The following is a 24313-nucleotide window of genomic DNA, read 5'->3' on the forward strand; positions in this document are numbered from 1 at the left end:
TGGACAAGCAAACATACGCTCGGCTTTACGGCTCATGGGAAGACGTGAATCCGTTGGACATGCTGAAGTTCATTGGAATTGTTGACCTGCCGCGACTATATCTCTACTGAAATAGTGGAATAATCTATTCTGGCCCTCTGCCATCAAAGATAATTTCCCAAAATTGGTTTTTTGCTTTTTTTGTTTGTTTTTTCGCACGTAACGGACCCGGATGATTCAGTGGCGGTAGCATCTATTGGCAAGACTGGGAAAGTGTCCTGGCTTTTGAACCACATCGATAAAACTTATTTCATCCATCCTGATGTTTTAGAGCTTGCCTAAAATGCCAAATTTTATCAGCTGGCTTTCAGGGAGCAGCTCATTCAAGAAATCTTCGGGTATGATAAGGGAAAAGAAGTCCACGCCCCCAATCCTCCCATAGAATCCATTCAACACCAACTGAAAGAAATTAAAAAAAGAAGAAACTGCAAGCTCAGCTATCAGAGAACAAAACGACCAAAAATGAAACGTTAAGTGAAGCACCTGTCAAGTCTACCTCTGCTTCACATCTTCACCCCCGAACGTTAAGTGAAGCACCTGTCAAGTCTACCTCTGCTTCACATCTTCACCCCCGATTGCTCTTCGCCGCCGCGGTGGCTCAGCGGTTATGGTGCTCGACTGGTGACCCGAAAGAAGCGGGTTCGATCCCGGCCGCGGCGGTTGAATTTCTTTGGAGGAGAAATTCTAGAGGCCCGTGTACTGTGCGATGTCAGTGCACGTTAAAGAACCCCAGGTGGTCGAAATCTCCGGAGCCCTCCACTACGGCGTCTCTCATAGCCTTAGTCGCTTTGGGACGTTAAACCCCATAAACTAAACTAAACTAAACGATTGCTCTTCACAGTGGCACCATAGTCATGACCCCTGACTTGACCGGCCATGAAAAGTGCAGTAATTTTTTCTCATAGCTGAAACTGTGAATAATGACAGCTATAAACGTGTGCAACAGTTTGTATATTCTAGTTTTCCTGTAATCAAGTTCTGGCTTACTGCAGCCGGTAATTTTGTTTTTGCTATACAGTCGAACCCGGATATATCGAATTCGAAGGGGATCGGAAAATAGTTCGATGTAGCGAAAATTCGATATACAGATATAGGCTAAAACTGCACTCCCGATCATAACAAATTGTGGCTTACCGTTTGGAACAGCCGCGAATCACATAGTATGGGCGCGCAATGTGAAAGCGCTTTATTTCGCGGAAAAAAAGATCACTAATTTTGGGCTGCTTTTTCCCCTGGGAAACGAAGTTCAAAACACTGGCCTCGATCTTCTCGAGACTGTCCAGGTGCGAGAGCACAGTGCCTTCCATTTCGCCGCAACAGCGCCGAATCAGGCTAACGCTGACGCCAGTTCAGTGGCTGCACACGGACGCGTTTCTTCGACAACACAGGTGCCCTCGTCGTCGCTGGAGTCGGCGTCTTGAACGCCAGCTACCGCTTGAACTTCGCTGTCAGCGTTAAAGTCCTCAACAGTCACTTCGGACGGAACGGCGCCGAGAAAATTGGACAAGTCGCGAAACGCGTCGTCCAAGCACTCATCGTCATCTAAATCTTCCGGACATTAATCTCCGGCCACTTCAAGGCCTGCCTTGCCAAAACAGTTGGCTACTGGGGCCTGCTTCACGTCGCGCGTTGAAACACAGGCACACACACAAAAAAAAACACGCGAGGCGCAGAAGAGCGAAGCCTATGCGAGCGGCAGTCAACGCGGCTGCGAAGGAACGACAGAGGGAAAAGAAAGAGCAGGGAGAAAGATCGGCGCTCTGGGCTTCGTTTTTTTTTTTTTTTTCTGAGCGCTCTCTTTTCCCCAGACCCACGATGTGCCCACGAGCGACCGTTTTCTCTCTCTCTCTTTCCCCAAGAAGCGTGGTCGCCGCGCGTCTCCATGCGGCGCTCTCTCTTCGCTGATCTCCAATGACCTTGACGGAGCACACGCCGGCGGTACAGGAGGAGAGGAGGAGGGGGAAAGCTCGCGCCGGTGGGGCGCAAAAACGGGGAACAAAAAAAAAAAGGGTCCTGCGCCTGCTGACTGACTGCGGAAATGTTCTCCGCTGAGGCGGCTGAGGACCGGACAGGAATGTCTTTGGGGAAAGCGCACCTTCCAGGGGCGCGGCGCGGCGTTCGATATATCCAATGTCCGGCGAAAATGGAATTCGATATACAACGCAACTGTCCTATACTTTTACATAGTATTTTCAAGGGGGTAATCTGTGTGTTCGATATAGCCAATAATTCGAAATATGCGGGTTCGATATATCCGGGTTCGACTGTATACCGTATTTACTCGAATCTAGGCCGGCCACGATTCTAAGCCGAGACCCGAAAGTTGAAGGCCACAGAAAAAAAAAAACTTACCTCGATTGTAGGCCGGCCGAAAAAACAACTTACGAAAGCAAACTTACACAATCCAGAACTACCGAGCAATAGGCTTGGTCGCAAGCAATGGCGCCATTTTAGTGTCTTATTGAGCTTTGTGCATGCACCTTCTTGCCTTCCCGCAAAGGGGGGGGTGCAGCATGGGGTGTGGGTTCGGGTGGTGACGTATATGCAGCAACATACACTATACCTATATTGCTCATTATGTAATTAAAAATTAAATTAAAATTAAAAATTTAAAAGTGCGCAAATTATGCGCATAAACACGGTAGTTTCCCACTGTGTACCAGCGCAAGTGGTGGAAGAAGAGGCAGCTCATTAGAGCTCAGAGGATTGCTCCAGGATTATCATTCTGATACAAAGGTGCTCCAAAATGTATCTTTTTCTGCTCCAAGAAGTGCTCCAGAACTTGAAATCCGTGTAAGGGCCGCACCCAAACCTTCCACAACCCATGAAATGCATGCACCATGGCCTCCGTGATCAGCTCCAGCTGCGAGCAATGGCGCACTTGATCATGGAGGCCACATGCGCGAACAGGAGCTTCCAGGTGCCGCCCATGGATGGCCACGTCTCATCGTTATCATCATCGTCAACTTTTTCTCCCCCACAAGGTCCCGCTATCCATATTGGCATCAGCATCATCAGCTCCAGCTTTTTGTGGCTGTCGAAGGCACAGGAGTTGTGGTGGTATGTTAGTTTGGCGCAGTTGTGGCTTTCGTGTGTTGCTGCCGAGCATTGCAGTTTTAGCACAGTGGGCAAGCACCTTAATAGCTACATGGCTGGGAGTTTTCTCTTGTACACGGCAAGTGTGCGGTGGGCAGGAAATTCGACATGGCCGAGGAGTGCGTCCGTTGATGGTGCAACCAAAAGGAGGCATTGAGGAACACAGGCTGCAAAAAGAGCGCTTTCCGAGGCAAGTTTCCCGAACTGGAATAAGAGCCGCTCTGGTGTGTGGTGGAAGTGCGGAACAAGGGCTATGCGTTGACAGCGGACATGTTACACGGCTTCTTTTGGGATGAGTGTGCACCAGAGCACAGCACCAGCTCAGAGTGGGAAAACTCTGCGAGTGACAATTGAGCGTAAAATAAATGCCGCTCATTCCCTGATTGCGTGTTTTCCCTCATTTTTTTTTTTTTCGCATATTGTGTGTATCGGCCACACCCTGAAAATTGGCCCTCATAACCGGAAAAAAGAGTGCAGCCCTTACACGCGTTTATATGGTAACCTAGCTGGAATCATCGAGGTTTTGCAGTATTTCATTTTTATCAGGAGAAGCAGCTTGTGATAGGCCATGAAGTTACAGTAAGCCCTCCTTTACTCAAAGGTGGGGTCAAATTCTAAGATGAACACACTTTTGGGGAACAGCAAAGCATTGATATTTTCAACTGGTTGTGCATCATAAAAATTTCAGCCTTCTTTGTAGCACTGCATCAATGCTCAATCATGATAAAGATATAGCAGCATGGCATTGCAACAAACAAATAAGAGCACACAATGCGACAGCATCTCCGGCTATCATTGTGTAGTCACTCCTGATGTCTCTATCATGAAAGAACAGAGGGGCACTCTGGGCCAGATTTTTAAATATCTGAATTTCATCTATAAATCCAGAAGAGTGGTATAGTGGAAAACAGTGCAATCAATTTGGTGCCCTCACAGGCCTGGCATGTGCCGTATATGAGGGAACTGACACCTACTGCAGACAAGGGGTGGAAGCAGTGGCAGGCCATCTTTAGTGCCAGCATCAATTTGCATCGTCCTTTCCAATCTGATTGCAGCCTCTCTGGACTGCTTTTTGCACCTGGCACTGCCAATCCACGGTGCAGTGAACAGTAAGGCGGCACTCAGGTAGCAGTCCATGGTTGCAATCAGGCACGGCTGGCGTCAACAATTTTAGTGCCGTAGCACCACGTTCAGGGGGTTCTTTTTCAGCTTTGTACATGTTCTTCTCATCGGTCACATGTAAACTATCAGTGAGGCTCTTCTTTACATTTTGTAGTTATTAGCTGTGCCCTTGCAGGATAGGAAGGTGTGGATTGCCGCTTCGGAAATTTTTACGCGTGCAGTATTGCAGCCCAACAGTGTTTTGCTTTTGACAGATGTGAAATGCATTCACCCCATGGGTTGCACACCAAGATCACTACGGCTTCTTTTGTAGGGGAGATTTCACTTGTGTCATGGCAGAGTTCACATGTGCCTTCTGTTTTTTTGTTTGCAGGGTCGAGTTTCAGCGTACATGGATGCATGATGCAGCCCGGAATGCGTAATGAGTTTCTGGCAGCGCTGTCTAGTGGAGCAAAGTTCCCGAGCAGTGGGAGTGTGGCCGTTCCATTGGCATGGTACACAAGGTTGTTCGGCCGCAGTGTGACCCCGTCTCTGCCTGCCCACTTTTTGTTTCTTCAACATCGGCGCCATCTGTTTTGGTGCAAAACTGCGGTCATTGCGGTGCGTGTGCTGCGAACAACTGGGCACTGTGGAGCCTGGCAAGTGTGCTGCACTGGCTGAGAGCTGCCTGTTGATGTACGCTTGTTGTGTTGCAGTTTTCCACTTCCACCCCCTGTAGTATTCCACCAGCCTCAGTACAAAATGAAACAAGGAACTGACTGTGGCGCTGAAAGGGAACACAACTGCTGCTGCCACTAGCATTGAATGCACTTCTAAGAGAAGAAGGGAGCAGCTCAACTGTGTCTTGCTGCGCGGTTCCCTTCGGCAGGAAAATGTTGTCGTCATCCCACGTCGCCTGCATGCTGCGAACGGATGAACACACTACTTGAGGGAAGCGGCAGAGGCCACATTGGCTTTCTCTACACAAAGGGGCACGTTGAGTCAGCTTGACGTGCATTGTTTCTCCAAGTTTTTTTTCCCCCACATCATCATAGCCAACCAACACCTGCAAAGCACCACTTGTGTAAAATAGTTCCTTCCCTGTCTGTGCATGTCTACTCTACTGCTATTGATCCTTATTCTTTTTTTTCCCTTCTCATGAAAGTGTGTCACATGATCCCACATAATGCAGCTTCCATGTTGGACTGGCTTCCAAAAACTAGAACTTTGAAGAAAACAGTAACTTTGAGGCAACAGTCTTTTCTGCGCCACCAGTCTCTATTGGCACTCGAGGAACTCATTTGGTCAAAATGGATTTTTCTCTGTTTAGCAATGGTCTGGCTTGTGTGTGTTTTTTCATGTGCATTTTGTAATGTACCATATTTACTTGCATAATAGGCGCACTCGCATAATAGGCGCACCCCTAGTTTGGTCGCGATAAGTCAGATTTTTTTATTTCCGCGCATAATAGGCGCACCCCGAACTTGGCACTGTGATCAATACTGTATTTACACGATTGCAAGCCGACGCCTTGCCGCCCCCCACCCCCAATCTTTATTTTAACAAAGTTCTTGCTGAACTGACTACTGGTCCACACTAGCGCTGCTGCCGTCGCAGCTGCTGCGGACCCACAGCACGTACAACAACATCGTGTAGAACAGCCGCACTCAGTTTTCAGGGATGCTCACTTTAAACGTCTGTTTGGAAAGTTTCATCTCCAGCCGGAAACCTCGGCGCCTGGAGTCACGTACGAAAATTTAGGCACGCCACAGACGCAACTGCCGCACTTCTCGGCCACGTTGAGTTTCCGACCTGCCGCACGCTTGCCGTGTTCGAGAGCAAACTCCCAGCCGTGTAGCTATTAAGGTGCTTGCCCGTCGAGCTAAAACAGCAACGCTCGGCGGCAAAGCCATAAACCACGATGAACTACGTGCTACCGCAGATCCCGGCACTTGATAGCAAAAAAAAAAAAACCTGGAGCTGGTTTCATTTCATTTCATTTCAGTTATTTACCTTAAAGGCCCCTTTTGGGGTATTACATAAGGGGTGGGTTAATCAAAAATTGGTACATTTTTTCACGATGACTTATGAAGTTCAATGCTGGCGTTGAAGAGTGACGGGCAGGTGATAGCAGCAGCGGAGTGGGAGAGGCCGTTCCAGTCTGACGCGGCTCGTGGAAAGAAGGAGGTGGAAAAGGTTGCGGTACGGGCACGTGGACGAGTAACTTGAAGGGGGTGACCAGTGCGATGTGATATGCGCGGCGGAGGTGCGCAGATGTATGGTTCATGGCCGAGTGAGCTGTAATAAAATTTATGAAAAAGAGATAGGGTTGCGACGCGACGACGGCAAGAAAGACTTCGTAAGTTGGACAGTGATTTCAGGGATGACACACTGACTTCGTATGAATATTGGGAGTGAATGAAACGGGCGGCGCGATTTTGCACTGCTTCAAGTGCATCGATTAGATATGCTTGATGGGGGCTTCAAATGGGGGATGCGTATTCTAGTTTCGGTCTTACCAATGATGTGTAAGCGAGTAATTTGACCTCTTTTGTTGCGTGACGTAAATGGCGCTTCAGATATCCAAGGGTTCTGTTTGCAGATGAAATAACATTAGTAACATGTTCCCGCCAAGTTAGATCATGACACACAGTGATACCTAAGTATTTATATGAATGAATGTGCTCTATTGGATTGTTAGAAATTCTATAGGAAAAGGACAACGGATTAAGTCTGCGGTGAAATGAAATAAGCTTGCATTTGTTAGGGTTAAGTGTCATTAGCCAATCATCGCACCATTTTTCAATGCGGTTAAGATCATCCTGAAGGGCTTTTTGGTCGGAAGTGTTAGTTATTGAGTGGTAGATAACGCAGTGATGCTGATGGCGATATACGTGCTCGCGGCGGAAGAAAACATTGATGATGATGATGAGCTTGGCCTTGGGCGCCCTTCGTGGGCAGCGTCTGGAAGCTCCTTTGCACGTGTGTGGCCTCCACGACCAAGCGCCCGTTGCCCGCAGCCGGAGCTGATCGCGGAGGCCTCGAAGCGTGCATTTCAAAGGCTATTCCCGCGTGGGTCGTGGAAAGTTTCGGTGCGGCCCTTACTTTTTTTTTTTTTTAAATATTTTCTTCGGGAAAACTGGGTGCGGCCGTACACGAGTGCGTTTATGTGGTATGTTCAATTTTGCGAGTTGAAAAATTTCCGGAAATTTTACCCCGCGTAATAGGCGCACCCCGAACTTTGAGCCGGATTTTCTGGAAAAAAAGTGCGCCTATTATGCGAGTAAATACGGTATATTATGATGAATCATGAGGCATACAGTTCTACATTCACAGTCAAAAGTTTATGGAGCGGAGTATTACCATTGTGAGGCACTCTGGGTGGAAATCCATAAAAGTGCTTAGTCGCTGTATCAGCAGAGCCACTACTTGAGCTGGGCCTGTTAGCTGTGCCATTCATCTGGGAGAACTGTGTCTGTCTTCGGTGTAAATAATAAAGCATTTCGAAGAGAGTAACCACCTGGTGTAAGTACTGAAGTAGGAGACAGTTTTGAGGGTAGCCCAGGAATGTGTTCCAGAATTGCAGGAATGTGTTTTTATTTTTTTATCATGTTTTGAAAATGGCTGGTGCAAGCATCGTGTGCTGAATTATGTAAGCGCTTGTCATTGTGGTAGGCTTGTCATCACGGGTCAACTGCAGTGACAAACGCCAACTACAAGACACCTAAGCCTGTCAATATTGGAGGCACACCTCCAATATCTATGCCTCTGCAATGCCTCTGTTGAGAATGGGCTTGTTTGGCAAATAGTATGCCATTGTTTAAATTTAAGGCAAGCTGTATCAAAAGCGCAGGTGTGTTTGCATTACCTCCATGTGGCGGTGGTGAGAACTGGTCCAGGTGCATGTGGCCACCAGCAGAACACACACGGTGCATTGCTCTCTTTCTCAGTGCAGTTCGTGTGCACTTGAAGGAGGCATGTCCCTGATTCTGCCTTGGATGTGATTGGGTTGCGAGAGCCTTGGGGCAGTGCACCGAGCAGTTGCACCACATTCGTAGCTTCTGTGCTCCCTGTCCTACAGGGCCAGCCACCACATCCTCACGAACTTCCCACCTGACCCTCAGTGCTATGTTTGCCTTCTTTGGAGACACCCATTACCTTGCCTTACATGCTCTGGCCATGTCTTCCACAGTAGGTGTAGCTTCTTTTTTCCTTAATAGTTGGGCTGTGCACTCTCTCTCCCTTCATGGTTATGCATTTTAATGGTTGGGAGGGGTGGCAACAGCTGTTGGTGGGTGGGGACAAGACTGCATTGTAATGCTTGTATCTCGTCTGTTCAAACATTGCCAGGCAGTGAATCCGGTGGTGTCTCCCAGGCAGTGCCGTTGATGCTGCGTGCATTTTCATACATTTTTCTGCGCCATTATGTGCCAAAAGCAGCATTAAATGGCCCAAATTGCATCAGGGTTAGGCGAGCGCGACCAATTTTTGCTCGGTATGTTGCAGCTTGGTGGGTTTCGTTGGAGTGTGAAATTGTGGGCAAGTGTCACGCGTGCACGTGTTGCGTGATGTGCGCTCCTAGGCTTCCTTGGAGTGTGTGGAGGTAGCTGTTCCGGTCTCTCGGGGGATGCCCTCGACTAAGCGTGGCAAACTCAGCCAGAAACCAGCCACTATAGTGCACTAGATAGATTCCAGCCACCAGTTGACTAGGAGGGAGTCGTTGGTTGCCCAGCTTTCGCCTGTGGTAAGCGAGAGAATGGGTCGGAGTCACAACAACAAAACCTTCACAACAAAAGCTTTAGCAGCAGAGACGGTGCACAAGATTTACATAGCACTCATAAGAACACATGCATAGTGTTCTCCAAAACAATGCAACACAAGATGTAACAGGCTACAATGCAAAATAAATCTTGCTAGTAAAGTGCATCAATACACGAGAGAGACAAAAGAAAAATTGTTCACTGGGCACTGCGACAGTCCGATGATCGGAGGGTCATGATTAGGCCGTACCGATAACTGACGGTCACTGGTCCGTGGATGCGGGAGCGCTTCGAAGCTAGAAGTATGGAACGGTCTGACTGATGGCGTTAAACCATGCTAAACGTTCTTCTAGCATCTGTTCTGCGCATACACGTAGTGTCCCGTTACATACCCCTCGCCTTCCGACCGGGTTTGCGTCCCCATTGGTCAGGCGTGGAGCAGGTTCCTGAAGATTAGTCGCTTTCCGGCCCAGCGCTGCAGCTTCCCACAGCCTTTCTCTTTTTTTGCACTGCTACACCCTCTTATCACACAGCACACTCAAGGTTATGCGCTCTCCGTGGGTTGTTTCTCCAAGCTTCTTGATCCTTATGTGGCACGCGCAGACAAGATTCCTTTCATGCCGTGCCGGCTATCCAAAATGTACTGATTTTTTATGACAGCAAGGCAGTGCATCGTTTTTCGCAAACCCTCCAATGTGTGCCGCCTGAAACAAGGGCATTCTCTTTCGCACAGGTGTTTGCAGTGTGCATTCTAAGCATGACGACTATCTAAGTGCGGTCAAGAGGTCATTACAAACAGTAGGGGGCCCCTACAGCTTGGGGAATAGCTGGGCGCCAGTGCGCAGGACACCGCTAGGATTATTGTTCTGCACGTGCACCCGCTTTTCCCCTATCCACCTAGCCGATAGAGTGCCCCTGCTATAAATGTCCCATTAGTGAAGAAGCGGCACAAACCAAGAGCGACCCCTCTCGCCTGCCCCCGCCATACTTTCCACCTTAAAGGGATACTGAATAAAAATCTGAAAATATTGAGAAAGCACCACATTTTCATTCGTAGGATACGATTGCCCAAGAATGCAATGATTCCGGTTATTTTTGTTCAGATAGTTGCATCTTTAAAGAAGGTAGATGCAGCGCGTACGATGAGGACGAGATCAGTGCCCTGTCTGTGGCTCATCTTGTCCTCGTCGTATGCGCTGCCCCGATTATGCATTTTTAATGTTTTGTGAGCGTCCACTGACTCACCCGCGGTGCGCTCCATAGAGTTTCTTACTGTTACCTAGAGGGAAAGCGGACGCCCTGTCTTATGGGAGTTTGCTTGGAGCCCCCTCAAGACCACTTCAGCCACCATGGGCGCTCTAAGCATCGTGGGCCGGTGAGCTACCGACTGCAGAACCACAACTTTTTGCCAAAAAATAATGCAGAAATAAACGCTGTTCAATGATCAAGAATGCCCTAACACTCAATATCCTGTCTATAAATTGCAGCAGAAGAGCATGTCCATGCAAAGTTTGCCCAAAATGAGAGATGGCTTGTACTCCTAATGGCGAAGTATTGAACAGTACAGAAACTAGTATTTCGTGCTTAACAGGTGCACTTTTTAAAAGAAATAGGTTTTGTGACGGCATTTCGGAAAAGAAACCTTTTAATGGCGTCATGTGCTGCAGCGTTTTCCCTACTATAGCTTTTGCGCACTACGCTCGCGCCAAAATTGTCTGCGCGCAGGCCACGCCATTTGACAGCTCTTCTCCGAAGCAGCACATACGCGCGCGCACACGAACTGCATTTTTGAAATGGGACATTTCATTTAAGCCAAACTGTGCTCCCGAAAAATCCGACTACCGCACCAGGTAGCTCAGCGGCCCATGATGCTTTGAGCATCCATGGTAGGTAAGTGGTAGTGATCAAACTCTGGTATCAAACTCAGTTATGGTATCATACTCTCTGGCACGCCAAGCGTAGAGTTAATATACTGGCTCCAAGAACCGTAGTAAGGCCGTAGGCAGGCTAGCTGGCAGTGCGGAGTTGATTCCAGACATGGGATTCCTCATCTCGCGCCGTGCTTACGAGCATTTATGCTGAACCTTAACTGCATGAATTCGCAGATGAATGCGCAGATTCCGAAAAATCAAACAGGGCTTTAAGTATAGCATCATACGTGGAAGATAGCAAACTCAGCGTTTTTTTTAAAAAATCAAATCAATGTTTATGGCCACTAAATTGTACACAAAAGTTTTCTGCTCATTCTAAGCGCACAGTGCTTGTTAGTAGACCAGGCAGCTTGTGAAACACCTTTAGAAGGGGATAAGAAGCATTATACAATAAAATGAAATTTCAAAGAAAATAACAACATAAAAGGATAAAAACAATTTCCTACTCAGTGAATGAAACTGCAACAACTAAAAAAACACGTTGCACAACAAAGTTGAACATCATTTTATATCTTGACTCTCTGCCACGCAGTGTTTTCACAAATTCTTTTAAAGCATTTGAATAGTAGTAGTGGGACCCAGAAAGCTGTACTTTTCTTGTTCTAGTTCCGTTGCCTATGCTATACTACTGGCAATTCTTTCTACTGCGCGAATAATAGCTTGCTTTCTATGGTCAGAACATGTGCCGTATAATGTGATCCCATATGCAATTACTGATCCTACTAATACTTTATATATAGTAATTCTAAACTGACAGTTTTCCCTCGCAGATTGTACATTATGGACACGACTGCCCTTAGCTTCCCGCAAAGGTACATGACGTGATTATTCCAGGTGAGGTGCTGGCCTAAAAACATTCCTAATTAGTTAACCACTGGCTCAAACCGTAATGGCTGGCAAAGGCATGCCTTACAGTTTGATTTATGTAAATATAGGTTCCTATCTAATTAAAGCGCCTTATGAGGGTTCCTGAAGAAAATTTTTTTTGGTGATTTATAAAAATAGAATTGTGTGCGAACCAATCTACAATCCTTAAATGTCTTTTCTTATTATTTATTTATACAAAATACCCTCGAGAGGGTATTACATAGGAGGGGGGAGGGGTTGGTCAAAATGACACAGAACCACAAATAAAACAGCATGACATAAATAAGCAAAAGAAAAGTATGGCAGCGTGGCAGAGTAAAAATTACTGCAGTATTAAAATTATACAAACTAATGCAAGAAACATTTCAATAACATACCTTGCAAAAAAGGAAACCATGAACAAACAAAATGACAATGTACGGAAAGAGTTAAGCAGTAGGTATTGAAGCTATAAGATTACAATGTTTATCGGGATCAGTGGTGGTAGCGATATGTGAAGGCAGAGTGTTCCAGTCAGATACTGTGTGTGGAAGAATGAATTCGCATAGTTAAATGTTCTGCACGTGAAACGCCCCACTTTAAAGGGATGATCGCAGCGGTCAAAAATCGAAGCAGGCAAAGAAAGTCGTTATGAAGTGATGGATGATGATACAGTTTATGAAAAAGGAAGAGGACGGAGCTGTGCTGACGTGTCTCGCATGGGCTCCCGCCTCGAAGCCACTTTTCGGCAGAAAGAGTCAGCCTTCGGGCTCGAATATTTTGGACGACATCCGGGCCATTGTACAGTGCCTGCTGAAGCCGGATTTTGCCAATCTACGGACACCTAGGCATATTGCCGGCTGACTGCCGGCCTAGCCATCGATGATAACTTTTATTTCCACCGATGTAGGAGGTCCCCTACTCCCCGTCCCTGGCGCGCAGGCCTAGGGGACGGGGGACGGGACCTCCGCGACTAAAGACTGGCGAAGATACATTGGCTCTTCGCGGCTTCAGCCGCCAGGCGGACAGCTCGTTTCTGGTCGGCGGGGACCTCGCTTCGCAGAAGGGCCTCCCAGGCTGCTCTACTCTTAATATTGTCCGCAGCACCCGGGGATCCGGGGCATTGCCAAATTATATGATCGAGGGTCCCCCTCGCTCCGCAGGTCTTACATTTGTCATCTTTTTTTTATCGTCTAACGTGGTTTGAAATAACCAGACGGGGTAACGAAATTTCCGGCCTGTAATCGTCGCCAGGCGATGGCCTCTGCATTGGTTAAGTTTGGATCTGGTGGTGGCATTAGACGCCTGCCTAACCTGTAGTGCACGGCGATTTCCGCGTACGTTTTCAAACATTCGTCCATCCCCTGGGGTTCGGGTGGCTCTACAGTTACCCCGGAAGTAGAGATCTCGGGCTAACATGTGGGCCGCCTCGTTACCGGGGACGGATGTGTGTGCTGGGACCCAAATTAAGGTGATCTTGCGATCAATTTTGGCTGCGGACAGAATTCGAGCCGTTTCTGGCGAGACCCTGCCCTTTCCGATGTTGCAGATTGCTGTTTTGCTGTCACTAAGAATCAAACTAGCCTTGGTTCCGGCTATAGTTTCTACTCCTAATGGAGGCGGCGGCGACTGGTGCACCTCGGCCGTCGACCACTGAGGCGACCGCCGCCCCCGACCTGCCACTCGCTGCGTCCACGTAGGCAACCTCATATGCCCTGAAATTCCCGGCCCTTTTAACCAACGCCTCCGCCCTCTTCTCCCGTCTTTCCCTGTGATGTTCTGGGTGCATGTTGCGGGGGAGGGGGGAACGATGATATTCTCGCGACATTGTGGCGGTAGGGCGACCTTGTCGCATATGCCCCTATCGACTTTTCGGCCGACCCACTCTAAGATGGTGCGGCCCGTATTCGTTGTACTCAGTCTTTCGAGCTGGGCGATTCGCACCGCCTCGGCGAGTTCAATCCAAGTATTATGCACCCCCATTTCCAACAGGCGGTCTGTTGAGATAGGTAGGCCCAGCGCCCTCTTGATGCAACGCCGAATAATTGCGTCGATCTTCTCTCTCTCGTTTACCCTTATATCGAGGAATGGCGTGGTATAGCATCCCAAGCAACCACAGATATCCGTTGGACGTACGAGCTAGATCCGAACGTCCTTTGCCGAGATCGGACGTACGAACACAATCCGATTTCGGATATCCGTATTCGTGCATCCGCTGGACGTACGGACAGTGTCCACTTTTGTATATCCGCATGAGAGACGAGGTGGACGTCCGAAGGATGTAAGGTCGAGTATTTTCCCAGGCCATGAGTATGGACGTTTTTTATTTCACAGAAAATTCGAGTCTTTCGTGTATGTATACTGTTTTATTTGCATCAGTTGGAGGGTTTGACGCGAAGACGTTTGTAAATTGGTACGATTCCACTCCTACCTGCAGTGCAACCCACGAAACACAAAACGTCTTACGAACGTCTCAGAACAGCTTCAAATGACTACAAACGTCTTGCGCTGTGTTCAAACGTCTCATAGATGTCGACAAGAAGAAGTTTCCTCTGCGACGTTTCTGAAACATCTGCAGTCAGACGTTTGCTGTGAAACTTCTGTGAAACATCTGTAGTCAGATGTTTTCTAGACTTGTTTCTAACACGTGGAACTTGAGACCACGTCAAGGAGATGCGCCAGTAATCAGCAGAGAGTTGCCACCGTGGATTAAGCGTGCTGTAAATCACGGCACATAAATTAGATGGTTCGCTTGCTTGACGTTTCGAAGAGCAGGCGCGCCGGTGCAAAGACCGCTCTTTGTATTCGAACACAGAAAGCGCGTTTTCTCCTACGGAGCCCGAATCACGTTCCACATCGAGTGCAGCTAACCCGCCACTCGTAAGGCTGGATTTAGGTAACATATAATTGCCCTGAAAGCCGACGCGAGTGAAAAAATTTGCTTCATGTTGCGAACGCCTCTGTTACGCCTCGGCGAGCTGGCGGCAGCATGCGGATTGACAGGCGCAGCGCAGGCTGCCTTCGCCGCCTTCCCGCCGCCTTCGCCGAGCTCGCTCGCGCGGTTTATCGCGCAGATCACCCGCGCGCTATCTTTTCGTGGCGGCGTATCTTGGAGCCAATCTTTCCACGGCCGGGCTGCATGCAGCGGAGCGCGCGCGCCGGTGCATTCAGTCCGGCCGTGATCTTTCTCGAGTCACGCCGCAGCTTGCTGCTTGGTGTCGCTCCGCACGGTGGCGATGCAGAATAGTTTGCCAAAGTGGTTTTAGCCGTTTAAAGCAGAAAAAAATCTTAGCCGAAGCGGCAAGTGCTTAGTTTTACATGAAAGTATTAGATTCAATTTGTTTTTTGGTTCTTTGATGATTTGTTTATTTTTACGTTTAGAAATTTAGTACTTCATTTGGCGTTGCAGAGGCTAGCGATAGCTACGCGCGCGAAGCGGATGCTGCGCACGTTGTAGTACGTTTCGCTATAGTGCATAGTTTCGCTGCGCACTTTTTTCCGCGCTGGTTGGCACTTCACGCCGCTGCAGTTTGCATGTTCCTCTTTTTCTGCGGTATCGTTTACTACCAGTGTTGCACTGAGATGTGAGCCTCGTTTTCCGCAAAAGTAAGTAACCTTCCATTTCTCTTCTGTGGTGAAAGTGTCGGCTTTGCCGGCTAAGCCACTAACGCGCCTGATTGAACCTTTGGTTTACAAATCACAAAACAGTATCAGCCAGTGTTTTACATACCAAAGTGCAGCGTTGAATGTATTAAAACAGGGCATTTGCATGTATTTGAGCTTTTGTTAAGTGGATACAACTAGGCTGCTCTCGCATGCGAGTTGCTTTCTTTACCAAGGCGATGACAAGGTGAACGGTATTCTTGCCAAGGACTCTCATCTGGCCACCTGTGTGCTCCAATTCTCCTTGCTGTGATTGCCGTCAGTGAAACTCGCGTTAAAAAGGCTTTGGTTATCTTAACTGCGTCAAGATTTTATTTCATTGCGATTGAGAGCCCCGGCACAAAGGTAGTTTACTCAGTGGTGCTGCTCTGTATGTGTGCAGGCTGTTTTGACAGTGCAGTGAAGTACTACGGCTCTTTGCAGGCATGGCAGCTTTTATTTTTTGGAAAACCATTACACCGTGCACAGCTGGCGTTGTCCCTACTTCACTGTGTACATTTCGTTTTGGGTACAGGCTGTTCAACAGTGGTTTTCAGAGGACCTCCTTGCCTGCTCAACTTCTCAAGTTTTGGTAAGCACGCTTTGCAACTCCTTCCTTTTCTTTCACTTCATGATTTCTTGTATAGGTCTAGGCTCTTTGCTAATGTTCATTCCACAAGCCCCATTATTTGTTTGTCCTTTAGAACTCCAACTGTTGGCCGGAGGAGCAAGGACCTGGTCTAGTTTCACGCAAATCAATAGCAGCACCTTGTACTTGGTTGTTCAGACGACTTGGCCTGGAGATTGTTTCAGTTCTGAGGTGGGAATCTGGACTAATGCTTCTTGTGCAGTGGTGTAAGTAATCTCTTGCCCACTGTTTGAGCTTCATCGTACAGATTAGAAAGGGCTTCTTTGGAAATGCAGTGTTAGAAACCTTATACACACGCACTTTTATTTGTCTTATCTTTCAGATGTGCCCTGTGTGGCTGTCAAGTTAAGGTCCAAGATTTAACACATCTCTGGTGTATACTGAAGTGATGTAGGCATTACCAGGACAGCAGCATCTCTATGTTTTCATGCGACGGTGCAAGATGTCAAACATCAACCACTTTTGATTCAGCCACATCTTGCAGGTAAGAGAAAGCCTGTTTGCAAGATGCCGCTTAGGAGGTTCTATGAGTACAGTATGCATCACAGTAAGGCAGTGCACTTGCTATTGACTGCTTGGCTTTCAGTGTCCATGCACGCTGTTTGGATTTTGCTTCTGTTAAAGGCCTCCACAGTGATTGACTTCTTGAGTTTATGGTGAGCCGTAGCACTCTGCTGAAATGCCGCTTGCAGTGACATCATATGCATCTATGTTTTTAGCTAGCTTATTTTATTGCCTGTGCTGTCACTCCTTGCCATTTCCTGGTCTTATTTGCTTCCGACTCCTCATTGGCCATTCTACATGCACGTGACTGACTGTGCTTTTGGTTACTCTAATATTTTTCACTTCTGCAGGCTGCTGAACAGAGCTGGATTTGACTTCCCCTTGTTACCGTCTAGTTGGCATCCTCCTTGCAAGAAAAGCGATTTTTGGAACACCTAGCGAGCTCTTCAGTGTCATCCACATCCCGCCATCCAAGTGCTTACCGCTCCATGGCTTCCAACATTAATTTCCTGGTCCCTTTCTTTTTTTGTGTGGGTGTATGCACTGGATTCAATAAAGAGTAACGCAGTGACTGAAAAGTGTGCTAGCACATACATTTATGGCTCATTACTACAGCCATACATCCCTTGTAATGTGGGCTCATTTATGGCCGACAATGTTCGGGTCATTGCAATCAGTTTTGAGTTCATTTTTGAGTGGTGTATACCAGAAAAATGAACTATAACATTTTTAAAGCTTTAGAGGGTTTAAAGGCAGCACTAAAATCAGTCTTGAAATGCGTAAAATAATACAGGCACCCATTTCGGAAAAAAAAGGAACGTCTAAAAAAATTCTAGAAAAGTTCTACCTCAGAAGTTTTCTAGCCGTATACAAGCGTAGCGTTAGCAGAGCTAATAGAGGGCTAGTAAACGTCTAAGTCTAAAAAACTGCTTAGGTGAAACTTCTTCTAGATGTCAAGCTTTTTTTTCCGAGACTTTTTTTAGACGTCTATTAGCGCTTTTTGTGTTTCGTGGGAAGAGCCGCCAACGAGCTAAATTTATCTAAGAGGAGAAGCAGGTGTTGCAGAATTTTGCAAGAACTCAATGACTAGTTTTATATTTATAAAACTTCTCCAAATTAGAGGAGTTGCGCGACATGTCCACTGTTTTGCTAGCTAAACTTGCCATTAAAACCATTCGTAAGCATCAAAACCAATGATCAAAACTCCCGTGCATTCTGCTATCACCATCATCATAGATGTCAGTTCGCGGTCAGACCAATCCAATCCATCAGTACGGCTCCGTAGCGCTGTTGTTGATATGTCGCGTAGTGTTGTCGCGCAGATCTTTATAGCTCTGTTATTATAAAATGTGGCTTTGTTCGGTCTGTGGACGAAAGTTGTATGTAACTTAAGCAATTCGAAAGATACGGGAAGCGCCTGAAGCTCTTCTGGAACACCGGAATCCCGTACTGCGTCGACCTTGGTGTAAAGAAGGCTTAGTGCACATGTGATTGCCTACGAAGGTATGTATCAGTACACTTCTTGGAACTTGCTTCCAGGACAATGCAGCATGCTCATATAACATTCGTTCACAGGACAGTGGGAGCAGTAAGCGCGAGGAGATGGCTTCCCCAAGTGTGTGCTGTTCTCACACTTTCGGGAGCCTACATCACACAGCTGCGGCAGCCCTCAACTCGCGCGACTAATTCCCACTCCTCTTCAAAGTTGTGGGACGGAGTGTTTTCGCATCTTGTTAATTTTTAAGGCATCGCTATGTTCACTGTGCCTATATAAAGAGTGACAACGCGCGAAAGGCAGACCATAGGAAGCACGTGAGGTCGCAGTGGTTCGCAACGGAAGCTTTGCGGCTTTCTGTGCACAGTCGCGTACAGTGCTGCGCAGGTTAGTGCCCTAAGGCCCATGAAAATAAATAAAGAACAGATACATTGTCAAATATGGTGTGGAAAAGTGAGAGCTGTTATTGCCTTATACTTATTGAGGTGTTTGTTAAAGTGCATTGTCTGTTATACTTACAGCATTAAACACTTCTATTAATAGACTATATGCGAAATGCGCAGCGCCATCTCTCGACGCTCCGAGAACTAAGTCCTCCATGTTGGCACGGTACAGAAAACGAAACTGCTGCCCAGCGTTGGGTTAAAACGGCTGCGCTTCGTTTGAAAAGTAAAATGCCGATGCAGTGTTGCGCTATCCTCTCCACTGTGAAAAGACACTACGATGCGTGCCAGAACTAGGTGCGTTCCAGCTTTTCGCTTTTCTATTTTTTTACTCCGTCCCAACGTTTTAGTAACACAAAACGCCATGTGAGGTATCGTGTGTCAGCACGCGTCAGTGCGCAGCTTTCGCTTCCTGCGCTGATTTTTGACAAATCTCTCGAGGTGATTTGCGTTTAAATTAAGATAAGGACCACAGCCTTTGTTGTCTCTGATCAAAATTAGAAGCTGATTTCGTGCATTTATCAACTCCCCGGTCGGGCGTGAATATATATAGACGCATACTTGAACAACGTAATAGAGAAGGTAATTTTTTTGCGCGGGCCAATCGCTCGTGCCGTGGCGAAATAAGTTCACTCGGAAAAACCATATGCCGATTACTGCTTAGTTTGCTACGTGTTCAGTTAAGTTTTTCCCGCGTTCAATTAGTTTTAGAAGGGCGAGCAAACTCTCTGGACCATACGCATATGTTATGCGCGTTAAGGAGTCTTTGTGAACCAATACACCCTACGTATAAAAACTGAGGTGCGAATGCTTTATTTCTTGAGGATTCCTATACCTTCCATATCTGCGGCGACGAAAATTAAAAAAAAAAGAAGCGAATAATATAGCTACTTTATTATGAAGGAGGGATGCATTTCTAAGCTAGAAAGTTCGTGCAACAGTGTTCTGAAAACGCTTCAGGCCATCAGATTTTATTATCGTTGTGACAAGCTTCAACAGCTTGCTTCGCAACAAAGCCATTTGTCCAAGTTTGGGAGTAAGCTAATTGAGTTTCGGAAGCAACCGAACATGCTAATTTCGCCCCTGCACACACAACTATCGAGTCCGTGCAAGCACCTACAGCTGTACGCTCTTTCTCTAAGCAAGCCGCCGCGGTAGCTCAGTGCTTATCTGAAAAAAAAAACTGCGTCTTTGCTTACATTTTGAATTATATGTGCCAACTTTCCTCTTGGTAATATCGATTGACAACATCGCAATACTCGCTTCAACTGCGTCTTAAGCAAGACGCGGTTTCAACGAATTGCGGCGAAAATCAACCGACGCCGGGCTCTGAAACGGTGACGTTGAAAACCGCACGTGCGCATTGCACATTACAGTAAAGGAATCGAATTACGCAGCTGGTCGAGGGTCTTGTGTGATTATACTGCAATGCACGAAGCTCCTGGCGTCGGCGCGAACGAAAGTTCGCACTATCACAGAAGTTTGTCAACACACGTGCGCACTCACCGCAAGATAACCGCTCGCTACCCTACAAGATAAATTCACGTCCACCTGGGAATAAAATAGCCATGATAATGCGTGATGCTTGAACTGGTGCTTTAATGCGAGCATTAAAACGACAACAGCACACGGTCACGGTTCGACTTTCCAACCCACTTTCGAGTGCCGATTATTGCGATCATCAGCGCCAGACTTCAAGCGAAGCTGAGGACGCGGAAGGAGTAAGCTGGCGCTTATTAAAAGCACCTACGTTTAGTCAAAGATCAGCTGTGAAAACAACGCAGCAGCTGATGCTTGCCTGTTGAAATTCCACTCGCAAGAAGAAAGTACGCATAGCGAACGATGCACCAGCTCGACGAGCTCGACCGCGCCAAGATGGAAACCGGAAGTTGTGGGGGCGGTGTTGCCAGACCGCCAAGCAATTTCGCATATCGTCTATTGGTTCCAATGTTTTTACTTTGGCTGCTGCATTGTGCCATTTGTTTCACATGACTGATGCTTGCCGCGTTCTTTTTTATTTCAGAAATCCTGTGGGTGGGAAGATTACGGATGTGTCCCAAGCTTGCCACATTTGAAGAGTCACATTTAAGAAATTTTCCGAATGTAACCCATTGCTCTGCTGATGTATCATGAACCACAATAAAATATGCGTGCTATGCATCAAATTGTTTTTGGTTTTATTGCATTGCGCGGAGTGAAAAAAGCACGCATGCACCATATATGCGAATATTCGAGAAAGATCCGCCAATGGACGTACTCAACTGGACGTCCGTCGGCGGGCGAACCGTATACCTTTGGCCACCTTTCGGACGGCCTACGGACGTCTACCGGCTCTTTGCGGATGTTCAGCGGACGTACAGAACATCCGAAATAGACCTCTGTCGGCCGTCCGAAGGATATCGGTGGTTGCTTGGGATATTCGGCTAATAATATAAGCCTGCGTCAGTTTCAAGAGGCTACTTTCTTTGAGGCCCCTGCCCTTCAGCGCGACCCTCCTGAAGATCCCTGTTACTTGCGCAGCGTAGTTGCTGAGCTTCTCGATAGTTCATTATAACCGTCCTCTTGGATAAAAAGTCCGAGGATCCTGATGTGATTAACTTTAGGTACAGCTTTGCCTTCTACCTTAATTTCAAAATTCCAGTCGCGCTTGCACCAGAGCGCTTTCGGATTGTAAACAAAAAGTTCCGATTTATGCGGCGAACACACAAGGCCCCTTTCGGCCGTGTAGGACACTACCCACGAAACAAAACGTCTTACGAACGTCTCGGAACAGCTTCAAATGTCTACAAACGTCTTGCGTTGTGTTCAAACGTCTCATAGATGTCGACAAGAAGAAGTTTCCTCTGCGACGTCTCTTAAACATCTGCAGTCAGACGTTTGCTGTGAAACTTCTGTGAAACATCTGTAGTCAGATGTTTTCTAGACTTGTTTCAAACACGTGGAACTTGAGGCCACGTCAAGGAGATGCGCCAGCAATCAGCAGAGAGTTGCCACCGTGGATTAAACATGCTGTAAATCACGGCACATAAATTAGATGGCTCTCCTGCTTGACGTTTCGAAGAGCAGGCGCGCCGGTGCAAAGATCGCTCTGTATTCGAACACTGAAAGCGCGTTTTCTCCTACGGAGCCCGAATCACCTTCCACATCGAGTGCAGTTAACCCGCCACTCGTAAGGCTGAAAGCCGACGGTAGTTACGCGAGTGAAAAAATTTGCTGCATGTTGCGAACGCCTCTGTTACGCCTCGGCTAGCTGGCGGCAGCATGCGGATTGACATGGATTGACAGGCGCAGCGCACGCTGCCTTCGCCGCATTCCCGCCGCCTTCGCCGAGCTCGCTCGCGCGGTTTATCGCGCAGATCACCCGCGCGCTATCTTTTCGTGGTATCTTGGAGGCAATCTTTCTTGAGTCACGGCGCAGCTTGCTGCTTGGTGTCGCTCCGCACGGTGGCGATGCAGGATAGTTTGCCAAAGTGGTTTTAACCGTTTAAAGCAGAAAAAAATTTTAGTCGAAGCTGCCAGTGCTTATGTTTTACATGAAAGTATTAGATTCAATTTCTTTTTTTGGTTCTTTGATGATTTGTTTATTTTTACGTTTAGAAATTAGTACTTCATTTGGTCATTTGGCGTTGCAGAGGCTAGCGATAGCTACGCGCGCGAAGCGGATGCTGCGCACGTTGTAGTACGTTTCGCTGCGCACTTTTTCCGCGCTGGTTGGCACTTCACGCCGCTGCAGTTTGCATTTTCCCCTTTTTCTGCGGTATCGTTTACTACCAGTGTTGCACTGAGATGTGAGCCTCGTTTTCCGCAAAAGTAAGTAACCTTCCATTTCTCTTCTGTGGTGAAAGTGTCGGCTTTGCCACTAACGCGCCTGATTGAACCTTTGGTTTACAAATCACAAAACAGTATCAGTCAGTGTTTTACATACCAAAGCGCAGCGTTGAATCTATTAAAACAGGGCATTTGCATGTATTTGAGCTTTTGTTAAGTGGATACAGCTAGGCTGCTATCGCATGCGAGTTGCTTTCTTTACCAAGGCGATGACAAGGTGAACGTGACAAAGCTTCAAACCAACCAGCTTTGTTTAAGCGTACGTTGATAAGGCGCGAATTTTTTCCTACACATTGATTAAAGTCTGCGCTCTATTGCATTCTGGCAGGGTTTTATTCTTGCCAAGGACTCTCATCTGGCCACCTGTGTGCTCCAATTCTCCTTGCTGTGATTGCCGTCAGTGAAACGCGTTAAAAAGGCTGTGGTTATCTTAACTGCGTCAAGGTTTTATTTCATTGCGATTGAGAGCCCCGGCACAAAGGTAGTTTACTCAGTGGTGCTGCTCTGTATGTGTGCAGGCTGTTTGACAGTGCAGTGAAGTACTACGGCTCTTTGCAGGCATGGCAGCTTTTATTTTTTGGAAAACCATTGCACCGTGCACGCTGGCGTTGTCCCTACTTCACTGTGTACGTTTCGTTTTGGGTACAGGCTGTTCAGCAGTGGTTTTCAGAGGACCTCCTTTCCTGCTCAACTTCTCAAGTTTTGGTAAGCACGCTTTGCAGCTGACACATTTTCTTTCACTTCATGATTTCTTGTATAGGTCTAGGCTGTTTGCTGATGTTCATTCCACAAGCCCCATTATGTGTTTGTCCTTTAGGACCCCAACTGTTGGCCGGAGGAGCAAGGACCTGGTCTAGTTTCACGCAAATTAATTGCAGCACCTTGTACTTGGTTGTTCAGAAGACTTGGTCTGGAGATTGTTTCAGTTCTGAGGTGGGAATCTGGACAAATGCTTCTTGTGCAGTGGTGTAAGTAATCTCTTGCCCGCTGTTTGAGCTTCATCGTACAGATTAGAAAGGGCTTGTTTGGCAATGCAGTGTTAAGAGCCTTATACACACGCACTTTTATTTGTCTTATCTTTCAGATGTGCCCCTGTGTGGCTGTCAAGGTTAGGTCCAAGATTTAACGCATCTCTTGTGTATACTGAAGTGATGCAGGTATTACCAGGACAGCAGCATCTCTTATATGGTTTCGTGCGACGGTGCAAGATGTCAACCATCAACCACTTTTGATTCAGCCACTTCTTTCAGGTAAGAGAAAGCCTGTTTGCGAGATGCAGCTTAGGAGGTTCTGTGAGTACAGTGTGCATCGCAGTAAGGCAGTGCACTTGCTATTGACTGCTTGGCTTTCAGTGTCCATGCACGCTGTTTGAATTTTGCTTCTCTTAAAGGCCTCCACAGTGGTTGACTTCTTGAGTTTATGGTGAGCCGTAGCACTCTGCTGAAATGCCGCTTGCAGTGACATCATATGCATATATGTTTTTGGTTAGCTTGTTTTATTGCCTGTGCTGTCACTCCTTGCCATTTCCTGGTCTTATTTGCTTCCGACTCCTCATTGGCCATTCTACATGCACCTGACTGACTGTGCTTTTGGTTACTCTAATATTTTTCACTTCTGCAGGCTGCTGAACAGAGCTGGATTTGACTTCCCCTTGTATACCGTCTAGTTGGCATCCTCCTTGCAAGAAAAGCGATGTTTGGAACACCTAGCGATCTCTTCATTGCCGTCCACATCACAGCAACTTGATCGTCAACGCATCCGTTGTGAACAAGGCCTGGGGCCGAATGAATTTTTGATTTAACAATTGGTTGCTGCTCGACACTTTCCCGCCATCCAAGTGCTTACCGTTGTAATGTCAGCCAAACCAGTGAAGCTACCTCCTCCATGGCTTCTAACATTAATTTCCTGGTCCCTTTCTTTTTTTGTGTGGGTGTATGCACTGGATTCAATAAAGAGTAATGCAGTGACTGAAAAGTGTG

The 24313-nt window shown here is 47.2% G+C and overlaps 1 protein-coding gene and 1 long non-coding RNA gene across 5 annotated transcripts in view; both read left to right on the forward strand.

The window, feature by feature from the left end:
• Window positions 1-7752, forward strand: part of hyx (cell division cycle 73 hyrax) — a 106927-nt gene extending 99175 nt beyond the window's left edge. For both annotated transcript variants that reach the window (XM_089562752.1, XM_089562753.1), the window contains one exon: window positions 4631-7752. In XM_089562752.1, the coding sequence (XP_089418878.1) occupies window positions 4631-4679 (49 nt within the window). In that variant the 3' untranslated portion in view covers window positions 4680-7752. The remainder of the gene's footprint in view (window positions 1-4630) is intronic.
• Window positions 7753-7904: 152 nt separating this feature from the next.
• Window positions 7905-24308, forward strand: LOC149326010 (uncharacterized). 3 transcript variants are annotated; one of them, XR_016286092.1, is made up of 5 exons: window positions 7905-15859; window positions 15951-16007; window positions 23152-23302; window positions 23419-23584; window positions 23955-24308. It is a non-coding gene; the product is annotated as an uncharacterized LOC149326010 (long non-coding RNA). The 3 variants fall into 3 exon arrangements; XR_016286094.1 differs by lacking the exons at window positions 7905-15859; window positions 15951-16007 and adding exons at window positions 16555-16720; window positions 16919-18071 and having other exon boundaries at window positions 20530-23584; XR_016286093.1 differs by lacking the exons at window positions 7905-15859; window positions 15951-16007 and adding an exon at window positions 16555-18071 and having other exon boundaries at window positions 20530-23584.
• The last annotated feature ends 5 nt before the right edge of the window (window positions 24309-24313 follow it).

Source organism: Amblyomma mixtum, chromosome 10 (assembly GCF_055824585.1).
Source record: "Amblyomma mixtum isolate Tamu chromosome 10, ASM5582458v1, whole genome shotgun sequence".
Lineage (NCBI taxonomy): Eukaryota > Metazoa > Arthropoda > Arachnida > Ixodida > Ixodidae > Amblyomma > Amblyomma mixtum.